At 50.1% G+C, this 27,783-nt stretch overlaps 1 protein-coding gene across 1 annotated transcript; it reads right to left on the bottom strand.

Annotated features, from left to right (window-relative positions):
• Positions 1–11,477: 11,477 nt before the first annotated feature.
• LOC105066911 (olfactory receptor 226-like) lies at positions 11,478–13,990 on the bottom strand. The gene has a single exon (XM_010952357.3). It carries the CDS (start codon positions 13,095–13,097, stop codon positions 12,141–12,143), a length of 957 nt encoding a protein of 318 aa, XP_010950659.3. The 5' UTR covers positions 13,098–13,990; the 3' UTR covers positions 11,478–12,140.
• Between the last annotated feature and the right edge of the window lie 13,793 nt (positions 13,991–27,783).

The raw sequence follows: 27,783 nt of genomic DNA, 5'->3' as shown, positions 1-27,783 counted from the left end.
CCCAGGGCACCCTGAGGACCATGACAACAGTGTCTGCAAATCACGCCTGGTTGTCAGCGTTTCCTCCGCCTGTAACTGGAACACAGTCACGTCATTGGAGTGTATTAATCTTCCTGCGTTCTCTCACTGTCTGAGTTTCAAAGGGATTAAATGCTTTTTTGGGGGGAGGGAATGTGTGTAAACCCAAACACATTTCTAGTAGGCTATTTTTTATTTTATTTTAAAATTTTTTAAAGTTTAATTTACTTTTATTTTTTATTAATTTTTTAATTTTTTACTTCTTAAAAACTTTTGTTAGTAGGCCATCATTCTTATAAACGAATATGTGACGACACAGAACGTTGACAGTCTTCTGCCCTTTAATTAATTAATTAACATTGAGAGAGAACTGACACACAGAGTCTGTTAGTTTCGTGTGAACCACATAATGATGGTGTTTGTAGGTACTGCAGGACGGTCACCACCGTAAGTCTACTTAACATTCATCACCACATAGAGGTAAAAACGGTTTTTTTCACGTGATAAGAACTTTTAGCAACTTTTGAATATACAACACAGTATTATTAGCTATAGTCACCAGGCTGTGTGACCGTTACATCTGGTGTGTAAGCTTCTTATTAAATTATATAGAATACATATAGGTAAGTGCCCAAGTCTTAAGTGTATAATTTGATGAATTTTCATAAACCGCACACCTGGACCAAGATCCCAACGTGGCTGGAACCCCAGATCCCAATGCCTCTGTCCCCTGTGGTCCCCAAAGACGACCACTGTCTTGGCCACCTGATAGATCAGTTTTGCTTGTTTTTCATCTTTACGTAAGTGGAGTCACACAGAACGTGCTCTTTAGTGCCTGGCACTTCCCCGCAACATCGCGTTTGTGGGACTCCCCCAGGGCGCTGTGTGTGGCGGCTGCTCAGCAGTGCTCACGGCTGGCTGTCCTCCCGGCACGAACAGGCCGCAGCTTGCACACTCAGCTGCTGAGGGTTGTTTCTGTCTTTTGGCGCTCTGATAATTCTTATGATGCCTTTGGGAAGAACACACACACACGCATTCTGGTGTATGTCCATCTTTATGGATACGTCTTCCCCTGTGACTGCCACACTGTGCAGTACCTCCAGGAGTGTAGGCATGTGCTTGGTCCTCGCCGACACTCAGTGTCACCTGTCTTCATTTTAGCCATCCTGAAGGAGTGTGTCGCGTGGTGGCTTCAGTTTGCATCTCCTTGATGAATAAGGAAGTTGGGCATTTCTCCTTGCTTGTCTTCCACTGGGATATAAGTCAGATCTTCCTTGATCTTGGATTCAGGAGAGCAGAACAGGGCTTCTGTGCCATCCTGTTCATTCCCACTGGCCCAAATGATGGCACTCAGGTGGTCCTGCCCACGTGCAGCACTGCCTGGGTCTGAGTGTCACCTTGGAGATGGTGGGCCAGGCCATCACCTCTGTCCCCAGCCTGCTCCCTCAAGACCTCTCCATTTGAAATGCAGGTCATCAGCTAACAGGCTCCTCTCAAATCAGAAGATGTATCGGGTGGGGCCACAGAGCCGCCGTGAGCTCTCGAACCTTACGGTGAGTGTCTGTTCTGTGCCCACCACTGAGCGGTCACTTTTCAGCGAAACCACTTGAGGCAACACAACTTTTGCCAAAAGCTGGGATGGGGTCTTGCTCCTCCCCTCAGTGGCTCTGTGACCTTGTACTCTGTCCCCATCTGCACAGTGGGTGTGACTGCCACACCTATCCCGAACGAAGCAGTGCTCAGACCCCACTCTGCAGAAGAGGCTGGTGGTCACACGGTGCGCACACCCCAGGCCCAGGATCTGAGCCTCTGTGCACCCACTCCTCCGCCTGAATGAAAGGACTCAGCCGGGCAGGATGCGCAGTCCCTGTGGGGAGGGGCACCACCGTGGGTGTGGTTTCTGCGGGAAGGTCATGGACGGCCCGGCTGCTGAGCTCCTTGCGCTGTCTGCTCCTGGAGATGCTGTCCAATAGGACTTCTGTTCTAAAGACGAGTTGGCTACTCTGAACATAATTCTTTAGGAAAACATACTCCTTTTGGCACAGACATCCCCTTGCCTCTGATTAATACACCTACATTAAACTCGCTCTCATCACTAATCATTCCTGCCAATGTAGGCAAGATGCTTGTATGTGGCTGTGTGCTGTGGGCCTGTGCTCAGTAAGCCCTGACCCTGGGCTGCAGACTTGCCACGTGCGTGGGACCCAGCTGGGCCACGACTGGTGCTGACAGCCTCTCTGCCCCTCACAGGCAGTGGAGGAACCCTGCTCATCCCCAGCTGCTGTGACGTCCACTTAGCTACCGTCCCTACCACACGGAGGCCATCTGGTCCTACAGCAGTGCTGGGTACCGTCGGCCTCAAATCTCAGTGACTTACCTTGGAAAACAGCTTGGTGTAGCTTATGAAGTTAGATGTATTCTTACCATGTGACCCAGCCCTTCCACTTCTGGGGCTCCAGCCCAGAAAAATGGCATATGTGTCCACACAGATACATCGATGGGTGTGTTTATAGCAGCATTGTTCTGATAGACCCAAGCTGAACGTAACCCAGAGTCCATCGCCTGGGTAGACGGTTGTGGGATATGCATGTTACGGAAAAAGACAAGTGGCGCTACTTCGAAACAAAAAGCTTCTGCACAGAAAATGAAACAATAACAAAGTGAAAAGACAAACTCTGGTAGAGAAGAAAACTACTTACAAATGACACATCTGATAAGAGCTCAGCATCCAGAATACATGAGGGGTTCATGGGGCTCAGTAACCAAACCCCTAAACAACCCGACCGAAAATGGGCAAAGGACTTCGTGGACCCTTCTCCAAAGAAGACATCTGAATGGCTGTCAGGTGCACGAGAAGATGCTCAGCATTACTAACCACCGGGGAAATGCAAGCCAAACCACGACGAGGTACCACATCACGTCTGTTGGGCTGTCTGGTATTAAAAAAACAAAATAATGAGAACTGGTTGAGGCCATGGAGAAAAGGGGACCCTCGTGCTGGCTAGAATGTGAATTGGAAAGCGGTACGGAGTTTTTTCAAAAAATTAAAAAAGAACTACCGTAGGACCCAGAAGTCTCCCTCCTGGGTATGTGTCCAAAAGCAACGAAGTCAGGATCCTGAAGAGGTATCTGTGCTCCCACGTTCACTGCAATAACAAAGACATGGAAGCAACCTAAGTGTCCTCCGACAGACGGCTGGGTGGAGAAGATGTGGTGGAAAGACAGACCCACGATGAAATGTATATGTATTTATTGAAGTATAGCTGGCCTACAATGTTACACTAGTTTCAGGTGTACAACATAGTGATTTGATATTTTGTAGATTATAGTCTATTTAATGTTGTTACAAAATATTGGCTCTATTCCCTGCCCTGTACATTACACCCTTGTATCTTACTTATTTTATACCTAGTAGTTTGTACCTCTGAATCACCTTCCCCCATCCCTCTCTCCACTGGTAACCACCAGTCTGTTGTCTGTATCTGTTCTGTTTTGTTATAATCATTTTGTGTTAATTTTTAGATTCCACTTACAAGTGAGAGCAACAGTATTTGTCTTTCTCTGTCTGACTGACTTCACTAAGCATAATATCCTCCAGGTCCATCCATGTTGCTGCAAATGGCAAAATTTCATTCCTTTTAATGGCTGAGTAGTATTCCATTGTGTATATAAATGCCACGTCTTCTTTATCCAGTCATCTGTTGATGGAAACTTACGCTTCTTCCACATCTTGGCTACTGTAAATAATGCTGCTATGAACATTGAGGTGGCTATTTTTTTTTTTCAATTAGTGTTTTTATTTTCTTTGGATATATACCCAGCACTGGAATTGCTGGAGCATATGGTAGGGTTTTTTTTAGGTTTTTTTTTTTTTTTTAGTTTTTTTGAGGACCCTCCATACTGTTTGAGAGAGGACGGGAACCACTAAACATGCAGAGGTGATGGGACGTCCCTCCTGTGACCATGTGAGGTTATGTGAGACACTGTCTGAACTTGACCTTGACGAAGCCAGATGCCATTTGCGAGAAGGTCTAAGGGAGGCCCTGGGGCAGGGACTGCAGTGGCTTCTAGGAGCTGAGAGCAGCCCAGAAGGAAACAGGACCTCAGTCCTACAGCCACAGGGAGATAAATTCTGCGAGGACCTAGGGGTCCGGCCCCATCTGACTGCAGCCTTGTGCAGCCCTGAGCAGAGGACTGAGCTCAGCTTTGTCCAGACCAGTGGCCCACAGAAACCATGACATAACAAATGTGTGTTGTTTTGAGCCACTAAGTTTGTGGTGAAGAGTGAAGTGGCTGAGTAAGTGCGTTTTAACTTTTCACGAAACTGCCAACTTGTTTTCCAAAGCGGTGGTGCCATTTGCACTCCCACCAACAGTGTAGCAGTGTTCCAGTGCCTGCACATCTTTGCCAAGACACACGGTCAGTCTTTTCGCCTTTGGCCATTATGTTCGACGTGCGGTGGCATCTAACCGGGGTTTTTATTTGCATCATTTGCTAATGATGTCCAGCATCTTTTCTGTGCTGACTCGTCATTTATGTGTGTTCTTTGGTAAGGCATCTGTTCAATTGATTTGCCAATTGGAAAAATCCAGGTTGTTTATTTTATCATTGAGCTTTGGATACAGCAGTTGAGGTGAAGATAGGAGGCCTTTGTTAGACACACGGCTCAAAAACATTGTCTCTGCCAGTCTGTGGCTTGTCTTTTCAATATTTTACCTGTGCCTCTTGAAGAACAGATTTTAATTTGGATGAATTTTTTTCTTTTATGAATTTTGGTTTCCCTTTCTTATCAAAGAAATTTTCTCCTAACCCAAGGTAAACAAGATTTTTTTCATGTTTTCTTCTAAAAGTTTCAGATGTAGGTCTATGATCTCTCCGGAGTCTGTTTCTATACGGTGTGAGGGATGGATCACAGCCCATTTTGGGGGATCTGGGTTTCCAATTTTCCAGCACTATTTATCATAAAGACTCTTCTTTCTCCACTAAATTGCCTTTGCACCTTTGCCAAGAACCAGTTGTCCTCACGTGTGTGAGTGCGTTTCTGTGCTCTCCCTGCTCCGTCCCACGATCTGTTTGTCTGGATGCCAGTACTGCAACGTCTTGCCCACCAACTTTACAATAAGACCTGGCATCTGGTGGGGCGGCTTTCCAGCTTTGGTGCTCCTTTTCAAGGTTGCTTTGAATATTCTAGGGCTTTTGCTTTCCGTATACGTTTGGAATCAGCATGGCAATGTCCAAGAGAAGCCTGCTTAGGTTCCGACGGAGATTGCGTTGGACCCTCTGGTCAGCTTGGGCGGATTGGCATCTTAACAACACTGAGTCTTCCACGCATTAAAGTGGTTTCTCCATTGCTGTACGTCTTTAATTTCCTCCACAGTATTTTGTAGTTTTCAATGTACATTTGTGCACATCTTTTGTAAGATTTACACTTAGCTCCTTGATATTTTTTGAAATATTTGAAAGATAGTTCAGTTCCCTATTGCTTGTTGCTTGTACATAGCAATACGGCTGATTCTGGATGTTGACCCTACACCAGCAGCCCTGTAACTGCGTTACTGTGGCTCCAGCATTTTCTCCTCTTCTGGTCACATCAGCCACAGATGAAGGCTTTTCTTTTCTTACCTGGATCCCATATTGGACTGGCCAGAACCTCAACGTGGTGTTGAGTGGAAGGAGTGAGAGCAGCGCCGTCTTGTTTGTGATGTGGGTGGAAGCAGTTGGCCTCCGCCGTCAAGCCTGGCGTCAGTGTTGTTTCCTACAGGTGCCTGTTGTCAGACTGAGGGCTTCTCTTGTGTTTGTCATTTGTGAGAGCTTTTCTCAGGGACGAATGTTTTCAGGAATGAATTTGTTACATTTTTCTGTACCTGTTGAGATGATCATATCGTTTGTCTTTTAAAATCTGTTGTTATGCTGTTGATATTTTAAAATATGTTGTATTTTAAAATCTGTAATCAATCACATTGATTGATTTTCAAATGTTAAGACCAGTCATGCTTGGTCATGATGTGTTATGCTTCGTGTACATTGCTGGCTCCTATGGGCTAAACTTTATTTAGAAAATCTGCATATATATTCATGAAAGATATGGTCTGTAGCTTTCTTTCTTTTTGGTTTTGAATCAAGGCAGTGGTGGCCTTGCACAGCGAGTGGGGAAACACCCCCTCCCCTCCAGTTTTCTGGAGGAGTTTGTGCGTTAGCTCCTCCCTAAGTGTTCTGTGGGGCTCGCCAGTGCAGCCGTCTCTCCTGAAGTGTGTGTGTGCGTGTGGGGAAGCTCCTGTTTGCACGGTTAGCAGATACAGGGCTATTAGGTGTCCATTTCTTTGAGTGAGCTTTGGCAGTTCATGTCTTCCAAGCAACTTGTTTATTTAATCTAAGCTGTTAAATTTGTTGGCATAAAGTTGTTTGGAGTATTTTGTAATTAGCCCTTTAAGCTCTATGGAATCTGTGGTGATGTCACTACCCTCAATCTTCATAATCGTAATTTGTGTCTTATCCAATCTTTTCCTGATCAGCTTGACCTCAGATACATTCATTTTATTGATACGCTTGGTGAAGCAGCTTTTGTTTCACTGATTTTCTCTTTTTCCTTGTGTTCTATTTCGCTGGTTTCTGCTCTGATCTTTCTTCTGCTTATTTTGTGCTTAATTTATTGTTCAGTTTCTAGTTTCTTAACATAGAAGCTGACGCCATTGATTTAAGGCTTTTCTTCTTTCCTAATGTAGGTGTTTGATGCTATAAATATTCCTCTCAGTGCTGCTCTAGTACAAGCCCACGATTTTTGATATGTTGTGTTTTTTATATTCATTTAAAACCAGTTTCTTATTTCGCACTTGATTTCTTATTCAACTAACAGGTTTTTAGAAGTGTATTGTTTCCAAGTATTTGGAGATTTTCCAAAGATCTCACTCTTTTATTGATTTCTGTTTTAACTCTATTGTGGTCAGAGACACAGAGAATTACTTTTAATTCTTTTAAATTTGAGAGTTATTTTATGGCCTAGAATTGGGGTCTGCCTTGGAAAGGAGTGCACTCCTCTGCGCTGTGTGGAGAGCCCTCCAGCTCTCGACCAGTCAGGTTGACGGTGCTGCTCAGTCTTCTGCGTCCTCCCCACTCCGACCTGCTTTGCCTCCTTGGGTCTTGGAAATACAGTGGTTTTCGGGTTTTTTCCTGATCTGACACCGGCTGTTCTCATGACCTTTCACTTCTTCGGGTGTCCCATTATTTTTGATTATGTGCTGAATAGCGTATTTGAAGCATTATCTGAAGGCACTAGGAGCTCAGACGTAGATGTTGTCTTCCTCTGGGGGTGGTTTGTTAGCTGTTACTTCCTCCAGACTCACGGTGGGGCTAGTCGTCTAGACCCCTGCGGCTCCAAGTTCAAAGTCTGCAGTTTTGTGCTCTCAGTGCTCTGGGCCTCAGGAAGTCCGGTTCACCCTCATTCCTGGGGTGCAGCCCCTTCCTAGGCAGGGTGTGGGTTTCCAGGGTCACCGTGTCGGTGGGGTCTGTGGGGCCTCAGCTGGCCAGAAGGTTGACTGTTGGGCTCCCCACGTGGGGCACCGTGGTCCCCGTCCCTCGGCCTGTCAGGTCCTCACTGACCCTTGTCCCTTTGCTGCTTTGAAGATTGAAACACGGTTCACTCCCCTTATCCAGCTGTCCTCAGGGAAGCGTTAGTCTGCAGTGCTCAGTCCTCCACGCCTGGGTCTCAAGATTCCCTGTTTCCCCTGAAGCCTCTCGAGTTCTTGCTTAGATATCTGATCTCTGGGCCGGTTCCCCAATTTTTAAAAAAAGTACATTAACTTTTTAAAAAAATTTTGGGGGGTTAGGTTTACTTTCATTTATTTATTTAGAGTAAAGGTAGATTTATTTAGAGAAATGCATACTGTATAGAGTGTAGGCTGTTTCAAAAGGTGGGAGAAAGGCCACGAGGTGTCGGGGTTGGGTGCTCAGGTTAAAGTAAAAGTAGGTGCACACTCCGTAGACGGAGTGCGGGCCGTCTCCAGAGAGGTGGGAGCGAGAGAGGCGGCCTCATTTATTCATTTTTAGAGGAGACTGGGGATTGAACCTGGGACCTTCTGTGTGCTAAGCATGCACTCTGCCTCTTGAGCTAGCCCCTCGCCCCTCAATTCCCCAATCTTAAAATGTATTTGGTATCCATTTTCCATGTCACTCTTTGGCTTGATTTTCTGAATGATTTCTTCAGTTCACTTCCAACCCTTACTGAGTTTTTATTTCTGCCATCGTATTTCCAGTTTGCAAGAGCTTTTCCTCTCTTTCTCTGAATTTTCCTTTTTCTTTCTTTTTCCTTTTTTTTAGTGCTCTATTGTGTCAAGGATGCAGTGCATGTTTTCGCATGTCCTTAAGGATGTTCATGAAGTTCCTCCCCCTGCGAGCTCTGTTTCCTCCGACTTCCTCTCTTTCCCTTAGTTCCCTCTCTTGTCAGAAGTCTGGTGACCCTCAGCTCCCAGCCCACACTGCTGACTGTGCCCACGAAGGGTAGCTCAGCTGGAGCACCCAGCAGTCAGTGTCCTTGGTTCTGGGTGTTCGTGGGATTTCTCAGAGAAGCTCCATCCAAACTCCTATCTGGAGGGACCCAGGCTGCAGGGCTGGGGTCTTGCTGTCCAGCTCGGGACCTTCCCTTGATGTCCTCCAGCATCTGGGTGTGTCCTGGTCCCACACCACTGTCTCTGGAGCTCTGGGCGTCAGGCTGGGCTTTACCGCCTTCCCCAAAACCCCATTTCCAGCCCCACCTGCATCTCACTTTCACAGTGCCTTGGGCAGGTGGGTGCTCCCTGCCCAGCTCCACCTATGGCAGCGTCACTCAGCCCCCTGCTCCCCAAGGCCGCCCCGTTGACCTGGTTTCTGAAACGTTGTTGCTGTCGTCTCCTCGATCATTACCCTGGGGGTCCCTTTACCATCATTCTGGTGGAATTTGAGGTGGGGGTCCATTGTCCCCCACCCTCCATCTTTACTGAGAAGCTGTTCTTCTTGGAGGAAGGGGCCTGGAGGAGGGCCCAGGGGTGGTCGCGGGCCAAGGGCCCAGGTCCTGGGTGAGTACTAGCCCAGGAAACAGGGCCTCCTCACCGCTGACGAGGTGTCCTGCCTGGCGGGGTGGGCGCTGGCTGCTGGCTGCTGCTCGCGCACACAGGGGTGGGGCTGGGCACACGAGGCCTCTTCCTTCTCTAGTGAAGCAGCCCCAGGCTTCATGGCACGGACAGAAAGGAGTAGCCACGGGAAGTACGTGGTCCGAGAAAATGGGCAAACGGGGGCATCGCACGAGGCAGAAGGGCAGGCAGCGCTGGCTCAGCTGAGGGGGCCGACTGGATGCTAACTTCCTCCCCCAGCAGCTGCTGTGAGAAAAGGCTCCACCCTCCGCCTGTGGGGGGCCCCCTCTGCTTCTTCTGGCTCTCAGTGGACCTCTCCCTTCCTCATCCCGTGAGCATCACGCTGGTGGCCTCAGCAGGTGTGGCCCAGCCCTGTGGCAATTCAGTGGGGGGAGGGGATGGAACAAATGAACACTGTGGATGGACAGACACAGTGTGGACAGCCCTGGGAGCTGGGGCCATTTGTGGGGGTCTCTGTGCAAGTCCCTCTTGGAGACAAGCTGGTGGGAGGTGCTGGGGCATCAGGGCCTGACCCCCTCAGCATCCTGGGGAGGGGGCTGGGGCCCCACAGGAGCAGGCTGGGAGAGGGGGTGTGCAGCCTGGGGGGCTCAGGCTGGGAGGCTGGCGAGAGCTGGATCATAGGGTCTCCTGGGGAGGGGCCTGGGGCCCCACAGGAGCAGGCTGGGAGAGGTGGGGTGCAGCCTGGGAGACCCAGGCCGGGAGAGGTGAGGTGCAGCCTGGGGGGCCCAGGTCGGGAGAGGTGGGGTGCAGCCTGGGGGGCCCAGGCCGGGAGAGGTGGGGTGCAGCCTGGGGGGCCCAGGCCGGGAGAGGTGGGGTGCAGCCTGGGGGACCCAGGCCGGGAGGCTGGTGAGAGCTGGATCACAGGGTCTCCTGGGGAGGGGGCTGGGGCCCTACAGGAGCAGGCTGGGAGAGGTGGGGTGCAGCCTGGGGGACCCAGGCTGGGAGGCTGGCGAGAGCTGGATCATAGGGTCCTGTTAAGGATTTGGGGATTTACCCTACGGCCAATAGGGATTTGATCAGGATGAGTGAGTGAGTGGTGGAGGGGCAGGAGACTAGGGTGGTCCCAGCAGGGAGCCCATGAGGCACAGGGCAGGACAGACAGACTCACAGCCCTGCAGGGCTGGTGCTATGGAAGTAGCAGAGGGGGATGCCAGGGGCTGGGCCGTGGGGCAGAGGGAGGCTCCGTCCCACCTGGAGGAGGAGATCATCACTGGTGGGAGGAGGGTGACCAGCAGCTGGTGGGCTGTGTGGAGTGACAGCTTGTGAGACCCATGGCCGGCCATCGGTGGGCAGCTGTGTGTCTGGAGCCCAGGGGAGGGTCCTGCTGTGGTCTCCAGGAGCTGCTGCGATGGGAGTTTAGGAGGAGAATGGTCCCAGGCAGAGTCCAGGAACCTGGGCATGGCCTGGAGAGGAGGGGCTGACACAGAGGAGGCCTAGGAGGGAGGCCGTCCTTACAGCTCTGAAGGGTCCGGTAGGGAGACCCCCACCAGGGTCCTGGGGCTCGGAACTGTGAGGGCTTCATGGCCTCAAGAGCGAGGCCTCTTCCTTCCCTCAGTGGGGAGGCTGAGGCCATCCCGCCTGTTCCCTGCACCTCATTCCTGCCCCAAACCAGGGTCCTTGCTGCCCCTCTGTCTTCTCATCTCCGGTCTCTCTCTTTCAGCCTCTGCAGAAGGAGGACCAGGAGGTGCCCCCACCCCACCCCTGTGCACTTCCTCCACTATCCCCGACCCAGGACACTGCTCCTCAGTGCTGATGCTGATGTCCGACCATCTGCTGACAAGTCAGGGGAAACTCTTCAGTCCTCGTTCCACCTGGTTCTCCCAGCGGCTGTGCCCAGTGCTCCTGGGACCTGGGTCACCCACCTGCAGGTCCTCTGTGTCCTTCCCACCTTGTCTGAGGGCCACTCCCCTGGCCTCTTCCCTTCCGGCTATGCAGCCTTCCCCAGCCACGTCACCCACGCTCCTGACTTTGGTTACCCGCCATATACTGGTGACTCCGACGGTTTTGTTTCTGGCCCCTTCTCTCTGGGCCCCAGATCCAGGCACTGCACAACCTGTGGGACATTCCCAGACCTGAGCTCAGCCTGGTCTGGGCGTGGCCTCCCTCCTCTCTGCCTCCTGTCACTGCTGTTCTTCTGCAGGACCCTCCCCTCCTGCTGGGACGGTCTCACCCCAATCCCTCAGTGCCCCTGGGGGACAGGCCCTGTGACCCCGGCACCTTGCAGAGCTTTCTGTGTGTCAGGAAGTGACCAAGCTGCACCTGTTGCTCCCAGGTATGTAAACCAGGCGTGAGTTCCCTGACCCACCTGGTCTGTGCAGGGCCAAGCAGCACCCGGCAAGGGCTGGCACCCAACACTCACTTTATTAATTAAATGACAAATCAATGACCCAGTATTTCCACTCCGCTTTTTAAAATGATCACATTACAGAAGTTTGATTTGAAAGTATGCCCATTTTGAAAGAGGGGCGTGCGCATGATTTTTGACATAAAGGCGTCTCTCATGGGACATCTGTACCAATGTGGTGGCCGCCATGGCAGCTGAGAGGCTGGCTTCTCAGAGCCTGCAGCTGGAGCAGTGATGGGTGGTCAGCACCAGGTCTGCCCAGCAGGGGGCCTCTCAGGTTAGCTCTGCCCACAGTCCTGGCAGAAGGGGCAAAGCTGGGGCTCTGTTCCTGCTGGCCTTTCCCTGTGGATGGTGGAGAGACCCTCCCACCCAGAGAGACCCTTGGGCCGCCCAGCACCACTGCTGGTGCATCAGACAGTCCTGTCCCACGTGGACGGTGCTCCCTTCACTCCCACTTTGCCCCTAGGCCCCATCACAGGGTCCTCGCCCTCCGTGATGCCCTCACTGGGGGTCATGGGTCAGCCCAGGGCCTGTCAGCCGCTGACCAGGTGCGTGAATGCTGAGTGAGAGGGGCCCTGGGTGGGTTTGGGGGCATGTCCTGGGGGCGGCCCCAGGTGGTTCCAGGATGGGTCCTAGGGGCGGGGCGGGGGAGGGTCCTAGGACGAGGCGCCCAGGGTCTGGGCCGCCCCCTGCACCACCCTGTGCAGGGCCTCCTTGACCTCCCGGTTCCGCAGGCAGTAGATGATGGGGTTGAGCAGGGGCGTGAGCACGGTGTAGACCACGGACACCAGCTTGTTGAGGTCGAAGGAGTAGATGGCGCGAGGCCGGGCGTAGATGAAGAGGGAGGCCGAGTAGAAGATGACCACCACGGCCAGGTGCGAGGCGCAGGTAGAGAAAGCCTTGTGCCGGCCGGCGGCAGACGGGATGCGCAGCACTGCGCTGATGATGGCGGTGTAGGAGGAGACAGTGAGCAGCAGCGGCCCCAGCAGGATGAGCAGCGCCAGGAGGAAGTCCACGAGCTCCGCCACAGACATGTCGGAGCATGCCAGGTTCAGCAGTGGGGACACATCGCAGAAGAAGTGGTTCATGACGTTGGGGCCGCAGTAGCCCAGGCGCGAGATGAAGAAGACCTTTCCCACGGAGATGGCGAAGCCCGAGAGCCAAGAGCCAGTGGCCAGGAGGCTGCAGAGGCGGGGGCTCATGATGGCCGGGTAGCGCAGGGGGCTGCAGATGGCCACGTAGCGGTCGTAGGCCATGACGCCCAGGAGCGCGCACTCGGTGCAGGCCAGCGCTAGGAAGAAGTACAGCTGTGCCATGCAGCCCGCGAAGGAGATGCGGCGGAACTCGGGCGCCACCAGGCTGAGCAGCAACTTGGGCACCGTGACGGAGACGTACCACACCTCCAGGAAGGACAGGTTGCCGAGGAAGACGTACATGGGCTTGTGCAGTAGAGGGCTGACACGGATCACCGCGATGATGAGCACGTTCTCCGTGACGGTCAGCAGGTAGACCGGCAGGAACAGCACCAGCAGGCCCACGTGGAGTCTCAGCGAGCCCGGGAAGCCCACCAGGATGAACTCGGTCACTTCCGAGTGGTTGCCACCTGCAGACATGCTGTGCGCTGCCCCACCTGGGGGCGGGGATGCGTGGGTTGGATGCCCGCCCCCCGCCGCGGTGTCAGCTGAGCTCCCGGCGCAGGAGGGGTCCTGGTCCCCGTCTGCATCCCCCAGTGCCGCCCAGGGCCTGGTCCCCGGCACCACGAGTTTCCCACTGGGCACTCCCACGGGTGGGAGCTGGGCAGACCTGGGCTTTGTCTGCTGCGGGCCCGCCCGCCAGGCCTGGCTGCAGGTGTTAGACTAAGCCGTTACATTGTAGGGAATATGAGCAGGGTCCCATGAGAATACCTCAGAGGCCAACCTGGGGACCTGCAAACAAGCTGCAGCAGGGTGGGCGGGAGAGGCCGTGGCCAAGGTCGCCCAGGTCAGGGGCAGTGGGCAGGTGAGCCTGGGCCAGTGGGAAGAGCCCTGCCTGGAGCCAGGCTCCTGTTGACTTCGCGGGTAAGCGGCAGGTCCCCACCATCCAGAGACTTGGTGTCCCCCTCTGTACTTGGCCCTGCAGAGTTTACCCAGGGTGCCTGGGGTAAACCCGGCCACACAGCACTGCTGGCACTCAGCAGCACCCCCAAAGGATGGCGCCTGTTCCCAAGGAGAATTCAGGCTCCTGAGGACTCAGCGGGACCCAGGAACCCACAACTCCCCACTCTGGATCCCCTCACGGCCCTGGACTGTGTCCTCACCTGTGCCCCAGAAGCTGAGTCCCCTCCATGGCCTCAGGGTTCAGCCTTCAGCTGCCTGACCCCATGCCAGCTCCTGCACAGTCCTAGCTAAGCCTGGTCTTGCAGCCACAGCTCTGCAGGGAGCTCTGGGGGCATCTCCCTATGCAGATCTCAGCACCCCTCCCCCAGCTCCCCCCCTGCAGTGACAGTAAGGGGCTCGAGGGGGCAGGGCTGGTGGCAGCTTCCTCTCTGCTACAAGAAATTGTTTTCACAGACTTGAAAGGACCAGATCCTAAGGTCAGAAGTCAGCTCCCTTCTCCCCACCTCCCTGCGGCTCCTCGGTCTCTTCCCTCCTGCTGGCCCCCTGCACCCCTGCCCCACATAAACCTGTCTGTCCATCCCAGAAATGGGCCCTCCAGATGTCCCTGTGAGCCAGGCCTCCGTTTCCGGTTCTCCAAAACCCATTTAAAAATCAGTGCACTCAGTTGTAGTGTGGCTGGGGTTTTAGCTTTTTATCTGCACTTTAAGTGCCTCAGAACGTGGCCCTGTGTGAGTCCACACACTTGACATTGAAGTAACACCCAGTCGGTGGCTAAAACAAGGTGGGTCATATATTGGAGAATGGATGTGGAGAACAGAAAGCCTAGACTCTTGCCTTTGCCCCTGTTCTCAGTGCTGCTCCAGGCAGGAGGAACTCCCAGCTTCTGCCCCACAAAGACTTCAGGAGGCAGCAGAGGCCAGAGCTCCGGGGTGTGGGTTCAAACCCCACCCTCCACCTGTGCCTTGGACAGATACCTGCTCTCTCTGCGCATCCAGTCTCTCGGCTGTCCCGTAGGGGTCATGAAGGGTGGGGGTGCACTCTGGAAACCCACATCTGCTACAGCACCCTGGGGTGCCCGGTGGCCGGTGGGGGTGGCAGTGACCTCATGTAGCTGGAGGGAGCCTGGTCAGACCTCTGCGGTGCAGTGTCGGCTCCCAGCATGGTGAGGGTCTGGGCAGAAGTTCTCCCCCCGGGCCCCTCTCTCTCCACTCCCCACTGTGGCTCCTGGTGACCTTGACAACTGGAGTTTGCTCAGATCTGCCACTGGCCAGCTGTGGGACTTGGAAAAGATGTCTGTGCTCACCCAGCCCCTGTTTCTCTGTCTGAAAGTTGGAGCAGAAGCGCCACTTATCTGATGGGGTGGGAGGTGGCGCTGCACAGGACTCTGAGTTCTTGTCACACAGACTCGGGGTGACAAACTGTGAGGTCCCAGTCCTGCACCATGACGCACTGTCAACACATACACTCCCCAAACCTGACCCACCATCCCCCAAGCTCAGATCCACCCACAGACGCCCGGCGTCCCCTCCACCCCAGGCCCACAGGCCCCCGAGCAGGCGTTCACGCAGACACCGCACCCCAGGCAGGTGAAGACACACACCGACGTCAGCACCCGTGCCTCAGACAGACACACAGACATCCCTGCACACATACCACCTGCCCAGGTGACAGGCAGACCCCAAGCCCCCCACCAAGCCCCCCACTCAAGCCTCATGAGCCACGAACTCACTTGTCCACATAAACACGTGGACAAACACAGCTCTGACACCAGCGTAATCCCCAAACCACAGACACGCAGCCCTTCACACAGACCTGTCTGCTGACAGCCCCTGACAGGCACCCCGCCCAGCCCAGAGAGCATGCACACACAGACACGCTCCCGGGACAGACACACGCATCCCGAGCTCCACCTGGGCAGAGACTGACAAGGTCTCCGGTGGCGGAGCTGGGTTCAAGTCCCAGCCCTGTCCAAGCTCTGCCCTCCTGTCGCTGGGGACCTGACAGTTCTCTGGGGCAGAAACAGCTCCTCACCTGGTCCTGAGCCCTCGGAGGGCTCAGATGAGAGAAGCAGCAGCCATGGTCACGCAGGCACGCAAGGGCCGGGCCAGGGTGGACGGAGGCTGACCAGGGGCTTCCACAGGTCGTGTCTTGCCCTCAGCTGAACCCAGCTCTGGGTGCTGGGCCCGCAGGTCTCTCCTTCCCAGGGCTGTCGGGTTCCCTGCGACCATCCAGGTGCCTTCCCACCAGGATGGAGCCTTGAGTATGCAAAATGAGATGAGCCTGACTACGAAGGTCCCCTTCACAATAGAAGACCCCCTAGTTGGAGACAGCGATTGATAGCCAGGACCGAAGCGGTCCTCCCCCAGTGTCCGTGTTTCACAGGAGCAGGAGTCAGGTTGTTTGGGAAGAAGCATGAGGGACTCCAGTCCTCTCTGCATGGGGAGAGGGGTCGAGGGCCAGGCAGCCTGGGAGCCCACACCACCCCCCTCCCCAGGCCACGAGTGCATTTCTAGAGGATAACCTCGTCTTAAATGGGAAGCTGACCTCCGTCCTCACTCTCTCCCTTCTTGCATGAAAAGAACCCACAGAAGAGAGGCAGGTGGAGGAGAAGGAGGAGGACCTGGAGCTGGCGGAGAGGGCGAGGCCCCTTCCCGCTGTCCCAGGGGCCAGTGCACAAGACACCCACATGGCCACAGCTCCTCCCGGGAGGCCCCAGCCCCTGCCCAGGGGCCCAACTCTCCTGTGATCAGCTTTGTCAGTCAAAGTGGCCAGAATCAGAGCCCAAAGGGAAAGCTGCCCTCCTCTGCTGTCCTTGTGGGGCCAGAGCAGGTGTGATCCAGAGGTAGGAGGTGGGAACAGGTGACACCCTCGCCACTCAGCAGTGGCTCCATGAAGAGGAGGGGCTCAGGTAGAAACCACTGCACACCCCTGGCCAGAGCTGGAGGTGCAGGAGTGGGCCTAGGCCATGCCCTAGACCCTGCCATCCAGGGGGGCTCCACACTTCCCGCTCAGATGGTTGGTGCTGAGGCTCCAGGCCGGCCTCCTGGTCACTTACTTCCCTGATCTCCAGTGGTCACCGTGAGGGTCGCACGAGGTGGACAGAAAGACCCCTTAGTGGGGCATTGAAGGGGGTACAGGCACTAGGACACTGCCCAGGTGATAGGAAGGTGCCCAGGACCGACCCCACAAGGGGACCTTGGCCCCTCCCTGCACATGGGGTCCAGTGTCAGCCCACATCTCTCCATCAGTCTCTGTGCTGAGTCAGAGAGGGGGCCCCACAGGCTGCAGGGGACAGCTGTCCCACGGTTAGCAGTGAGTGAGGGCCTTGCTGCCGGCCCAGCCTGGGGTCCTGGTCCTGGTGGGGGCCCAGGGTGGGGTTAGTTGGGCTCTGTCCCTCTGCCCCAAAGTCATTTTATAGAACTCTTTTCTCAGGCATCATTCAGCAATGTTTGCTGGGTCCTTACCGGTCTCCTGAACCACAGCAGCAGCAGACAAGTTCCTGCGCATGGAGCTCAGGCATCGCAGGAAACAGACAACAGACCAATGAACAGGCCACCACAGGGCACATGGGATGGTGGCCTGTGCCCGGGGCCAGCAGGAAGACAGGGATGTGGGGCAGGGGCTTTGGGCGGCCTGAAAGGCTCCTGAAGGCCCCTGGGGCCCTGGAGACAGCAGGTAAGGGAGTGCCAGGTAGAGGGAACAGCAACTGCAAAGGCTGGGAGTGGATGAGGCCTCAGGGTGCTGGGGAGGCATGGCTCTGAGAGCTGGGGCTGAGGGAGGGGTGGGCTCCACACTGGGGAGGGGGCTGGGGAAGAGCCGTGGCTTAGCTCAGAGGTGGGCACCCATCTGCAGTCAGCACCCACAGCCCATGGCACTTGGCTCTCTCGGGGGAGAAGTGCAGGGTTCTGACCAGAGCTGGGCTGGATGCGACTTTGCTTCAAAGGACCGAATTGCGGAGGGTTGGGCTGGGGGCTGTGGTTGCAAGTTGTAGGCTGTAGTCTAATGGTGATGGCCTGGGGCCAGGGTCACAGGATGGATTTCGGGGCCAGTGGGATTGGCTGATGGATTGGACGTGGGGGTGGAAGAGCCAGGGGTCTCAGGCTCTGAGATCAGTGGGATTTGCGGGCTGGGGAGAAGTCAGAAGTAACTTGTCGACGTGCTAGTTTAGAGATGAAGGGACAGTTAGGTGGAGATGCGGACGAGTGGGCTGGGCTGCAAGTGGAGCTGAGCCTTTGGGGTACATCTGGGTGCCGACAGCATTTCATCGTGAGGCTGAGGAGAGGGTGTGGAATGAGAAAGAAGCCTGAGTGGGCAGGCGAGGCTGATGAGGCTGGTTTTCCGTGAGCAGGCGGTGTCTTTACCTAGCCTAGTCCAGAGCATTCTGCGGATGCTAGAGTTAGTCTATTCAGGATGAAATTGTAAGCGACCAAGAGCGTGTCCAGCCCTGACGATCACGGGAGGACACCGAGACACGTTGACGGTGTGGGTGGTGTGTCACGCAGTCCGACACCTGCTCTTCCTGCTGGGCCTGGATGCAGGGGAGGAGCTGCGGCCTTCGGTGCAGGGCTGCCGCCCTTGGGCCTCTGTCGGCAGCCCTGTGGCCTTGGTTTCCCTGGCTCTGCCTGTGCGCACCAGGCAGCTTCGCAGAGAAGCAGCTAGGACCTTCTAGGGGATGTGGCTCCCGCCCTACCGCGGCCTCCCCGGCCTCCCCATGGGCTGTCAGGACTTGCTCATCTTGGGGCAGGCCTCCCCACCGCTGCGCCCCTGGGGCCTGGCACCACACCCCACCATGAGTGGCGGGGCCAGATGTCCCTCCCCGAGGCTGTGCTTGGTGCAGAGGCTCTTGGGCCGCAGAGCTGCTGGGACTTCCCACTCGTTTGCTGAAGACTTTGCTGCATGGCTGGAGGTTTTCTTCTCAGGGACCCAGGCATCCACAGACAGCCCTCCCGGCTACAACCTCCTGATTCTCAGAGCCCTGCCCACAACGCCATCCCAGCCCCCACCCCACTGCCACCCTGGGCTTCCTATCCCCCAGGACTTCACCTCTTGTCCAAGAGTAAGGTCCTGCCTGTTTCTTAGGTCACTCCTGCAGCACCCCTGGTCCCAGAGGCACCCCCCGCCCCACAGAGCCCCGGAATCTGTCTCTGCTGCAGGAGCTGCCTTCCCAGAGGGCTGCCTAAAGCCTACACCCCCACCCCTTCTCGGAAGACAAGCCACAGGGCGGGGGCCCCACTTCCTGCTTCCCCGCAGAGAGGTCATCTCTCTCCAGTACTTCCTGGGGGCCTCCTGCCAGCTCTCCACCCCACCCCGCTCCCCAAGGACCCTCCCTCGGCTTCACTCCTGAGTCCTCACGGTTCTTCTCATCTGCCTCCCAACATCAGCATGGAGGCAGAGGAAGTCCCCAGTCCCCAGCCTTTCCTGCCTTCTGCCCCTTGGTAGCCAGCATCCCCGCCTACCCACCCCTAGTGCTGGCTGGGCCTACTCGGCCTTGACTGGCCCCAGGAGGCGCCTGGCGGTGTCTGCGGGAAGGAGGGAATCCACTCCCAGACCTGCTCTCTGCTTCCACCCGACGCGGCCCAGCCAGCACTGCGCTGGGGACCCCCAGCGACCACGTGCTGCCCACAGATGGAGCCGCTCAGGCCTGCTTCTAGTCGGCTTGGACGCCACCCACCTGGATTTCCATGTAAATTTTAGAAGCATTTTGTCAAGTCCAGTCTCCTTTCCTTGAGACAATTTGGGACAGTTTTACGTCTTTGCAAGACTGAGTCTTCTAGCTCATGAACTGGGTGCGTTTCTACACTGAGACTTTCCTTCAGTGCGGCTCAGTTTTCTGCATAAAGTCTTCCGTATCTTTCATTAGAGTATTCCGAGATACTTAACATTTTTATTGCTTTTATAAAGCGTAGCTATTTAAAAGAACTCATTTTCTGTTTATTCTTACGTGTAGGAAAACAGGGGATGTGAAAAATCCAGAGGAATCTACAGACAGGTTAGCAGAGCTCACAAGAAAGTTCAGCAGGATAACTGGACACAGTAAACAAGTCCCCTGTTTTCCTACAGTTCATGAGTTTCAGTCTCATTTCCAACCCTTATGACTTTCCTTCTCGAAACTTAAAACGGCGCTGGTTACGACCTCCAGGGCAGAGCCGGGTGGAAGTGGTGAGAGCGGCCTCCGGGCTGCTTCTGATTTCAGAAAGTAGGACACTGACTGTGAGCTGTGTCCCGGTGACACTCATTATCAGATTAAGGAAGTTCCCTCTGACTTCTGGTTTGCAAAGACTCACGTTATTTATTTATTATCATAAGTGGATATTACATTCTGTACAAACATTTTCTGCATCTCTGAAGACGACAGTGTGAGCTTCCCCCTCAGTATTTCAGTGTGGAGACTTACAGTGGTTTTCTAATGTTGAGCCAACTTTGCCCTCCTGGAGAGAAGCCAGCTTGGGCATCGTTGGTATGCTTTGAGCACCTTGACGGTTCTGTTGGTTCCAGGCCTGGGGTTTTCTCTGTGGGAGGTTCTTTTTTCCTTAAAAACAGCGTTATGGAGGTGTAATCGACACACTCTAAGTGGCACATATTTAAAGTATACGGTTTGGTCAGCTTTGACACAGGTACACAGCCATGACACCATCACCACAACCAAGAGAAGCTGCGTTTCACCCCAAAGCCCCTCCTGCCCTCCTCCTGCCCCTCCCCACACCTCCCTCCAGAGAACCCGGACGGCCTTCCTCACTGTCGGTTGTTTTATACAAGTGGGCTCACACAGCGTGTACCCTTCAGCCTGGCTTCCTTCACTTAGCGTTATTTTGAGCCCATCCGCGTGGCCGCATGGGCCCCCCTTTTACTCCGTTCTGTGGATTTGCTGTGACTGGTTTATCCGATTGTCTGCGGACGGCCATCCTGGTTGTTTGAGGTTTGGACTATGGTGAATAATGCTGCCATGAACATTCATGTACACGTCTTCTTTACACATAGGTTTTGGTTCCTCCCAGGTAATTACTTACGAGTGAGGTGTTGGGAGTGGGTGGTGGGGTGTGTGTGACTCACCGTAAAAGCCACGCTTCCCTGGGTGGCTGTGGGACCCTGAGCTCCGCTGCTCCACATCCTCTCCGACACTTGGCCCGTCTTTCGATTTGGGTCGTCCTGACAGCGTGTAGCCTGCTGCACTGTGCTCATTAGCCATTCCCCGGGGCGTTACCTGCCACCCACGTTTCTTCTTTGGTGAAGTTGAAATGTTTTGCCTGTTCTATCATTGGATTGTTTCCTTACTGTTGACCAGGAGAGTTCATTGTGTCTGCTGAATACAAGTCCTGTATCGGCGACGTGGTTTTCAGCTGGTTCCTCCCTCTCTGTCCTCAGTCGTTTTGTCCTCTTGGTGGTCTCCTTCAAGGAAAAGGTTTTAATTTTGCTGAAGTCCATTTGTCTACTGGCTGTTTTGTATTTTGTACTTTTTGTGTCGCACCTAACACAAGGTCACAAAGATTTTCTTCTGGAAGTTCCATAATTTTAGATTTTACACTTGTGTCTATGATGTATTTTGAGTTATTTTTTGTGTATGGTATGAAGTATGGATCAAAGTTCATTTTTTCCTACTGAATTGCCTTTGCACCTTTGATGAAAATCAGCTGTACGTTTGTGGATCTGCTTCTGGTCTCCCTGTTCAGTTCCCTTCATCTGTTTGTCCGTTTTGACACCAATATCACATTTTCTTGATTGCTGTAGCTTTTCAGTAAATCCTGGAATCAGGGGGCGTCAGTCCTCCAAATCTGTTACTCTTTTTCAGAGTTGTTTTGGCTCTTTGAGGTCCTTTGAATTTCCACATGAATTTTAGGGTAAGTTTGTCACTTTCTACAAACAAGTTTCCTGGGGGTATTCGTCGCAGTGACATTGGATCTAGAGATCAGTTTGGTGAGAATTAACAATCCTGATCTTCCAATCCGTGAACACAGAACAGCTCTTGGTTGATTTAGGTCCTTAATTTGCCTCAGCAGTCATCTGTAGTTTTCAGTGTATAGATCTTTCATAGCTTTTGTTTGGGTATATTCCTAAGTAGTTCATATTTTTGGTGATATGGTACATGGTGTTTGCAAGTTTTAATTTGTAACTATTTGTTGCTGGTATATAGAAGTACAGTTAATTTTTGTATGTTGATCTCATGTCATGCAACATTGCTAAACTCATTTATTAGTTCAAAAAGTTAAATAGAGACATGGAAGATCCAAATCAAACTTCTGGAGATGACAACTAGATGTATGGGATGAAAATTCACTGGATGGGATGATATCTGTGTGTGTGTGTTTTACATCAGAAGAGAAGATGAATATAATGAGTGAGGAGAGGAGAATTCCAGTAACATATGGATAATCCAGAGGAAAAACAAATGAAAATGTCAGTGCTGAAAAGCGTAGTATCTCCTCTTAAAATCATTAACAGAATTAATATCAAGACAGGACATGAAATAGGATCGTGTGAAATGCTACAATATTAATGCAGGATGTACTGTTGTAGGTTTGGAATGTCTATTGTGTAAGGAATATAGTGAAAAAGCCAATAGGAATAAAATGGAATACTGAAAAAAAACCCCAAAGAAGTTGGGGAAAGAGGAACAAAGAGTAGATGGACAAAAAAGAAAACAATGGAGTGACAGATGCACACGCTACGTATAATTGCACTGATGTAAATGGACTGAACAATCTAGTTCAATGGCAGGATGGATAAAAAACACGGTCAAGTTACATGCTATTTACAAGAGATGTACTTTAAATACTTAAATGACACAAACAGAATAAAAAGTCAAAGATTAAAAAACATATTCCACATAAATAGTAAGGATATGAAAGCTGATGAGGCCACATAAGTGAAAGACAAAACAGACTTCAAGACGAGCGTGCTGCTGAGGTCGAGGACAGTCTCATAGTGATAACAGGAACAGTCCTCCAGAAAGACAAGGTGATCTTACAGGTGAATGCAATTATTAATAGTTTCAAAATATGGGAAGCAAAAATCGACACAACTAAGAGCAGAAACAGACAAAACCGCATCATAGTTGGAGCAGTGAACATTCCATGCCCAGCCATTGCCAGAATAAGTCAAAGAAGGTTCAGTTATTCATAGAAAATGTGAACAACACTATCAACCAAATGACCTAATAAAAATATATAAACATTACACTTTCACAATACATATTCTTTCCAAAGGCACATGGTATAGTCACCGGCGTAGACTGTATGCAGGCCATATGGTAAATGCCAATAAACTGGAAAGGACTGACATCATAAGAGTGTATTCTCAAGCCACACAGAATTACACTAGGTATCAATAAAGAAATATATCTAGAAACTCCCCAGACTTGGAAATTAAGCAACATACTTTTCAGTAACATGGGTCAAAAAAGAAATTACAAAAGAAATTAGAAAATATTTCAAACTGAGTGATGATGAATACACAACAAACTTTTTTACAAAGAAAATTCCAGATCCAGATGACCTCACTGGTGAATTTTGTCAAACATTTAAGGAAAAATTATGCCAATCACCCGCAAATTGGAGAGGAGGAATAAAAGAAAAGGAAATACTTCTTCAAACTTTTAATGAGGCCAGCATAGCCCTGATATCAAAATCTATCAGGAAAATACAGAAAAATATACTTTACGAACATGATACTTACAATTAGATTTTTGCAACATATGAAAAGGATAATATAGCATAACTAGGTTCAGTTTGACCCAGGAATGGAAGGTCAATTTAATATATGAGTCATCAAAGCAATTTACTGATAATAATAAATTTTCCGACAATCATTGGAATTAAAAGAGAAGAATTATGTGATCATCCCAGTAGATGCAGAAATCCATCTGACAAAATTCCAGGCTTATTTATGCCTAATCCAATATTTGTACAAACATGCAAAAGACCTTGAACGGCCACAGAAAAATCTTGGAGAGGAACAAAATACCAGGACTTAGAGTGCTGGATTTCAGCACTCATTCGGCAGCTGCAGTAAGCAATGGCAGCGTGGGACTGGTGTAAGGAGAGGCAAGAGATGAATGGAGCAGACGGAGGGCCCAGAAGTAAACCCACACACATGCACTCAGTTGATCCCAGTCAGAGTGAAAGGCACTGCAACCTGGAAGGGACAGCGTCATATCCACTTGGAAAAAACAGAAGCCCTGGCATGTCCTCCACCCCACACACAAAAATGAATTAGAGATGGCCCTAGAGCTAAATGTAGAGGCTGAAACTGTAAAATATCTAGGATAAAACATAGAAAAGTATTTTTACAACCTCGGGAAGGCAGTTTTCTTAAAGAGAGCAAAAAAGGAGAAAATGGATAAACTGAACTCCATAAAAATGAAAACCTCTGTCATCAAAAGACACCAAAATGAAAAGACAAGCCAGAGATTGGGAGGAAATGACCAAGAACCCGTACCCAGAAAATGTGAGGAATTCCTACAAATCAATAATAAAGAGAGAAAATCACAACAATAACAAAAAGACAAGTGACTCCAACAGATGATTCTCAGGGTTCTACGACCGGACAACAAGCACACGAAAAGGTGCTCAACCTCCTCAGTCATCAGGGAGCTGCACGTTAAGACCGCAGTGAGATCACACTGCACACACACAAGAACGGGTGGAATTGAAGGATCGACAAGACTGGATGTTGGGGAGGACATGGAGTGGACGGTGCCCTGGTTCCTTGCGCTGCACAGCGATGTTAGAAGCCTAGATGTGGACACTAGGTGTGCTCATTGCCACTGGAGTGTCTGCTTCTAGGCCCTCTCAGCTGGCAGAGCAAAGGAAAATATGTGTTTGTACACATACTTGCATGTGTGTTTATGGATATATACACATACCTGTAAGTATTTCTCTGTGTAACCATTGGTACCGGTATTATCTAAACATGAGCTCTTACTGATACCGCCAACCCCAATCCACCGCTACGTGAGTCACGCTAGCCTCCTCTCTTGCTGACCTGCAAATGCCCACTCAAGCAGCGAGAGCCCTGGCTGTAGGAGAATGCTGATTACAGAAATTTAACCTCCTTAATAGTTGCAGGACTATTCAGGCTATCTGTTTCATCCTGGCTGAGTTTTAGTAGTTCCTGATTTCCACAGAATTATCTCATGTAAGTTGTCAAATTCATGAGTTTAAAATTGCTCACTGGGTCTCCCCAGTGCCCTTCTAATGGCTGTAGGGTCTGTTGTGATGTCGCCTTTTTTATTCCAGATGTTGACTTGTGTCTTCTTTAAAATCTCTGTCAATCGTGCTAGAGGTTTATGCATTTTATCTATTTTTTCAAATAACCCATTTTTTTTGGTTTCATTTATTTTCTCTATTGTTTCCTGTTTCATTGATTCATGCGTTTATGTTTCTGATTTTCTTCCTTATGCATACTTTAGCTTTATTTAACATTTCTTTTTCTAGATTTTTTAGATGGGAATTTAGATTTTTGATTAGAGATGTTTCCTGTTACATAAGCATTTAGCAGAATGAATTTCCCTTAGCATTACTTCTTATTAGCTGCATCCTACACATTTTGATATGCTGTATTTTCATTTTCATTCAGCTCTTTATGTTTTTAAAATTTCCTTTGAGATTTTATCTCTGACCCATGTATTTCTTAGAAGTGTGTTTGGAAAAGCGCAGATTTTTCTGTTGTCTTTCTATTATTGATTTCTTGTTTGGTTCCATTATGGTCAGAAAACATACTTTGTGTAACTTCAGTCTTTTAAAATTTGTTAAGGTTTGTTTTATGACCTATGTTATTATCAATTTTGGTGAACAGTCCACGTGTGCATGAAACAAATGTGTATTCTACTCTCGTTGTATGAGAGTTCTATAAACGTCAACTAGATCCTGTTGGTTGATGGTATTTTTCAGTTCTTCTAGACCACTGCTGATTTTCTGTCTAGTAATTTTACCAGTTGCTGTGAATGGGGTGTTGAAGTCTCCAGTAAGAAGTGTGGATTTGTCCATTCCTCGTTTTGGCTCTCCCCGTTTTTGTTTCACATACTTTGAAGCTCCGTGGTTTGGTGCATACACATGTAGGACTGCTCTACCTTTTTGGCAGGTTGGTCTTTTTATCATTGCATAATGTCCCCCTTTCTCCCTAGTAATTTTCTTTTGTCTAAAATGTTCCTCTGACATTATTTTAGCCACTTCTGCTTTTCTGATTAATGTTTAGGTGGGGTATCTTTTTCTGTCCTTTTACTTTTGTTTGTCTTTTGAAGAGAGTTTCTTGTAAACAGCACATATTGAAGTCACTTTTTTTTTTGGTTTGGTTTTTTAGTTTGTTTTGTTTTGTCTGTCAATATCTGTCTTTTAATTTGTGAATTTATACCATTTGCATTTAAAGTATTATTGATAAGTTAGGGCTTAAGTCTGCCATCTTATTTTTGTTTCCTGTTTGTCCCCACTGTTTCTCATGCTTCTATTTCTTTTTCTTTGTTGTCTCCTTGTGAGTTATGTGAACATTTTTAGAGCTACACTTTTGATGTATTTATAATGTTTCTGAGTTTTGTATAATTTTCTTTTTTTCCTTTTTTATTGAAGTATAGTTGATTTACAATATTGTGTTAGTTTCAGATGTACAGAATAATGATTCAGTACTTTTATGGATTATATCAAATTAAAAGTTATTACAAGATAATGGCTACAATTCCCTGTGCTCTACAAGCTATCCTTGTTGCTTATCTTTTTTATACGTAGTAGTTAGTATCTCACACCCCTAATTTGCCCCTCCCCCTTCCCTCTGCCTTTTGGCAACCACTGGTTTGTTTTCTGTATCTGTGAGTCTGTTTATGTTTTGTATATACATTCACTTGTGTTACTTTTTATATTCCACATATAAGTGAAATCATACAGTATTTGTCTTTCTCTGTCTAACTTATTTCACTGAACGTAATATTCTCTAGGTCTATCCATGTTGCTGCAAATGGAAGAATTTTGTTCTTTTATATGGCTGAGTAATATATACTGTATCTCTTTTATCCATTAGTCTGTTGATGGGCACAGGGCTGCTTACATATCTTGGCTATTATAAATAGTGCTGCTATGAATATTGGGGTGTATGTATCTTTTTCAATTAGTATTTTATTTTTTCTATATATATACCCAGGAGTGGAATTGCTGGATTGTACGGTAGTCTTACTTTTACTTTTTTGAGGAAACTCCATACTGCTTTCCACAGGGGCTGCACCAATTTACATTCCTACCAGCAGTGTACAAGGATTCTCTTTTCCGCACATCTTCTCCAACATTGCTACTTGTAGACTTTGTGATCATAGCCGTTCTGACAAGTGGGGGATGATACCTCATTGTTTTGATTTGCATTTATCTAATAATTAGTGATGCTGAGCATCTTTTTCACGTGCCTGTTAGTCATCTGTATGTCTTCTTTGGAAAAATGTCTATTCAGATCCTGTGCCCATTTTTGAAGTGGGTTGCTTACTTTTTTTTTAATATTGAGTTGTACGAGCTGTGTTTGTGTCTACACACACACACACATATATATAATTAACCCCTTGTTGGTCACATCATTTGCAAATATTTTCTGTCATTCCATAGGTTGTCTTTTCATTTTGCTGTGCAAAAGCTTTTAGCTTTAGGTCCCATTTGTTTATTTTTGCTTTTATTTCTCTAGCTTTAGGAGAGAGACCCCCCAAAATATTGCTATGATTTATGTCAAAGAATGCTCTGCCCTTTTTCTCTTCTAGGAGTTTTACGATTTCAGGTCTCACATTTAGATCTTTAATCCATTTTGAGTTTACTTTTTGTAACTGGTATGAGGAAGTAACCTAATCTTACTGTTTTACGTGTAGCTGACCAAGTTTCCCAGCACCGTGTGCTGAAGATACTCTTTTCTCCACTGTGTATTCTTGCCTCCTTTGTTGTAGATAATTGACCAGAGGTGCATAGGTTTATTTCTGAGCTTTCTACTCTGTTTTGTTGATCTATGTGTCTGTTTTTGCACAGGTGCCATGCTGTCTTGATTACTTTACCTTTGTAGTATAGTCTTTGGTCTCGGAGGGTGATACCTCCAGCTTTGTTCTTTTTCTCAAATTGCTTTGGCAATTCAGGATCTTTTGTGATTACATACAAATTTAAGAATTATTTGTTTTAGTTCTATGAAAAACATCTTGGGTATTTTGATCAGAATTGCATTAAATCTGTAGATTTCTTTGGGTAGTATGGCCATT

This window comes from Camelus bactrianus, chromosome 11 (assembly GCF_048773025.1).
Source record: "Camelus bactrianus isolate YW-2024 breed Bactrian camel chromosome 11, ASM4877302v1, whole genome shotgun sequence".
NCBI classification, from domain to species: domain Eukaryota; kingdom Metazoa; phylum Chordata; class Mammalia; order Artiodactyla; family Camelidae; genus Camelus; species Camelus bactrianus.
The sequence above is the reverse complement of the archived record's forward strand: the minus strand, read 5'-3'. Positions and strand labels throughout refer to the sequence as shown.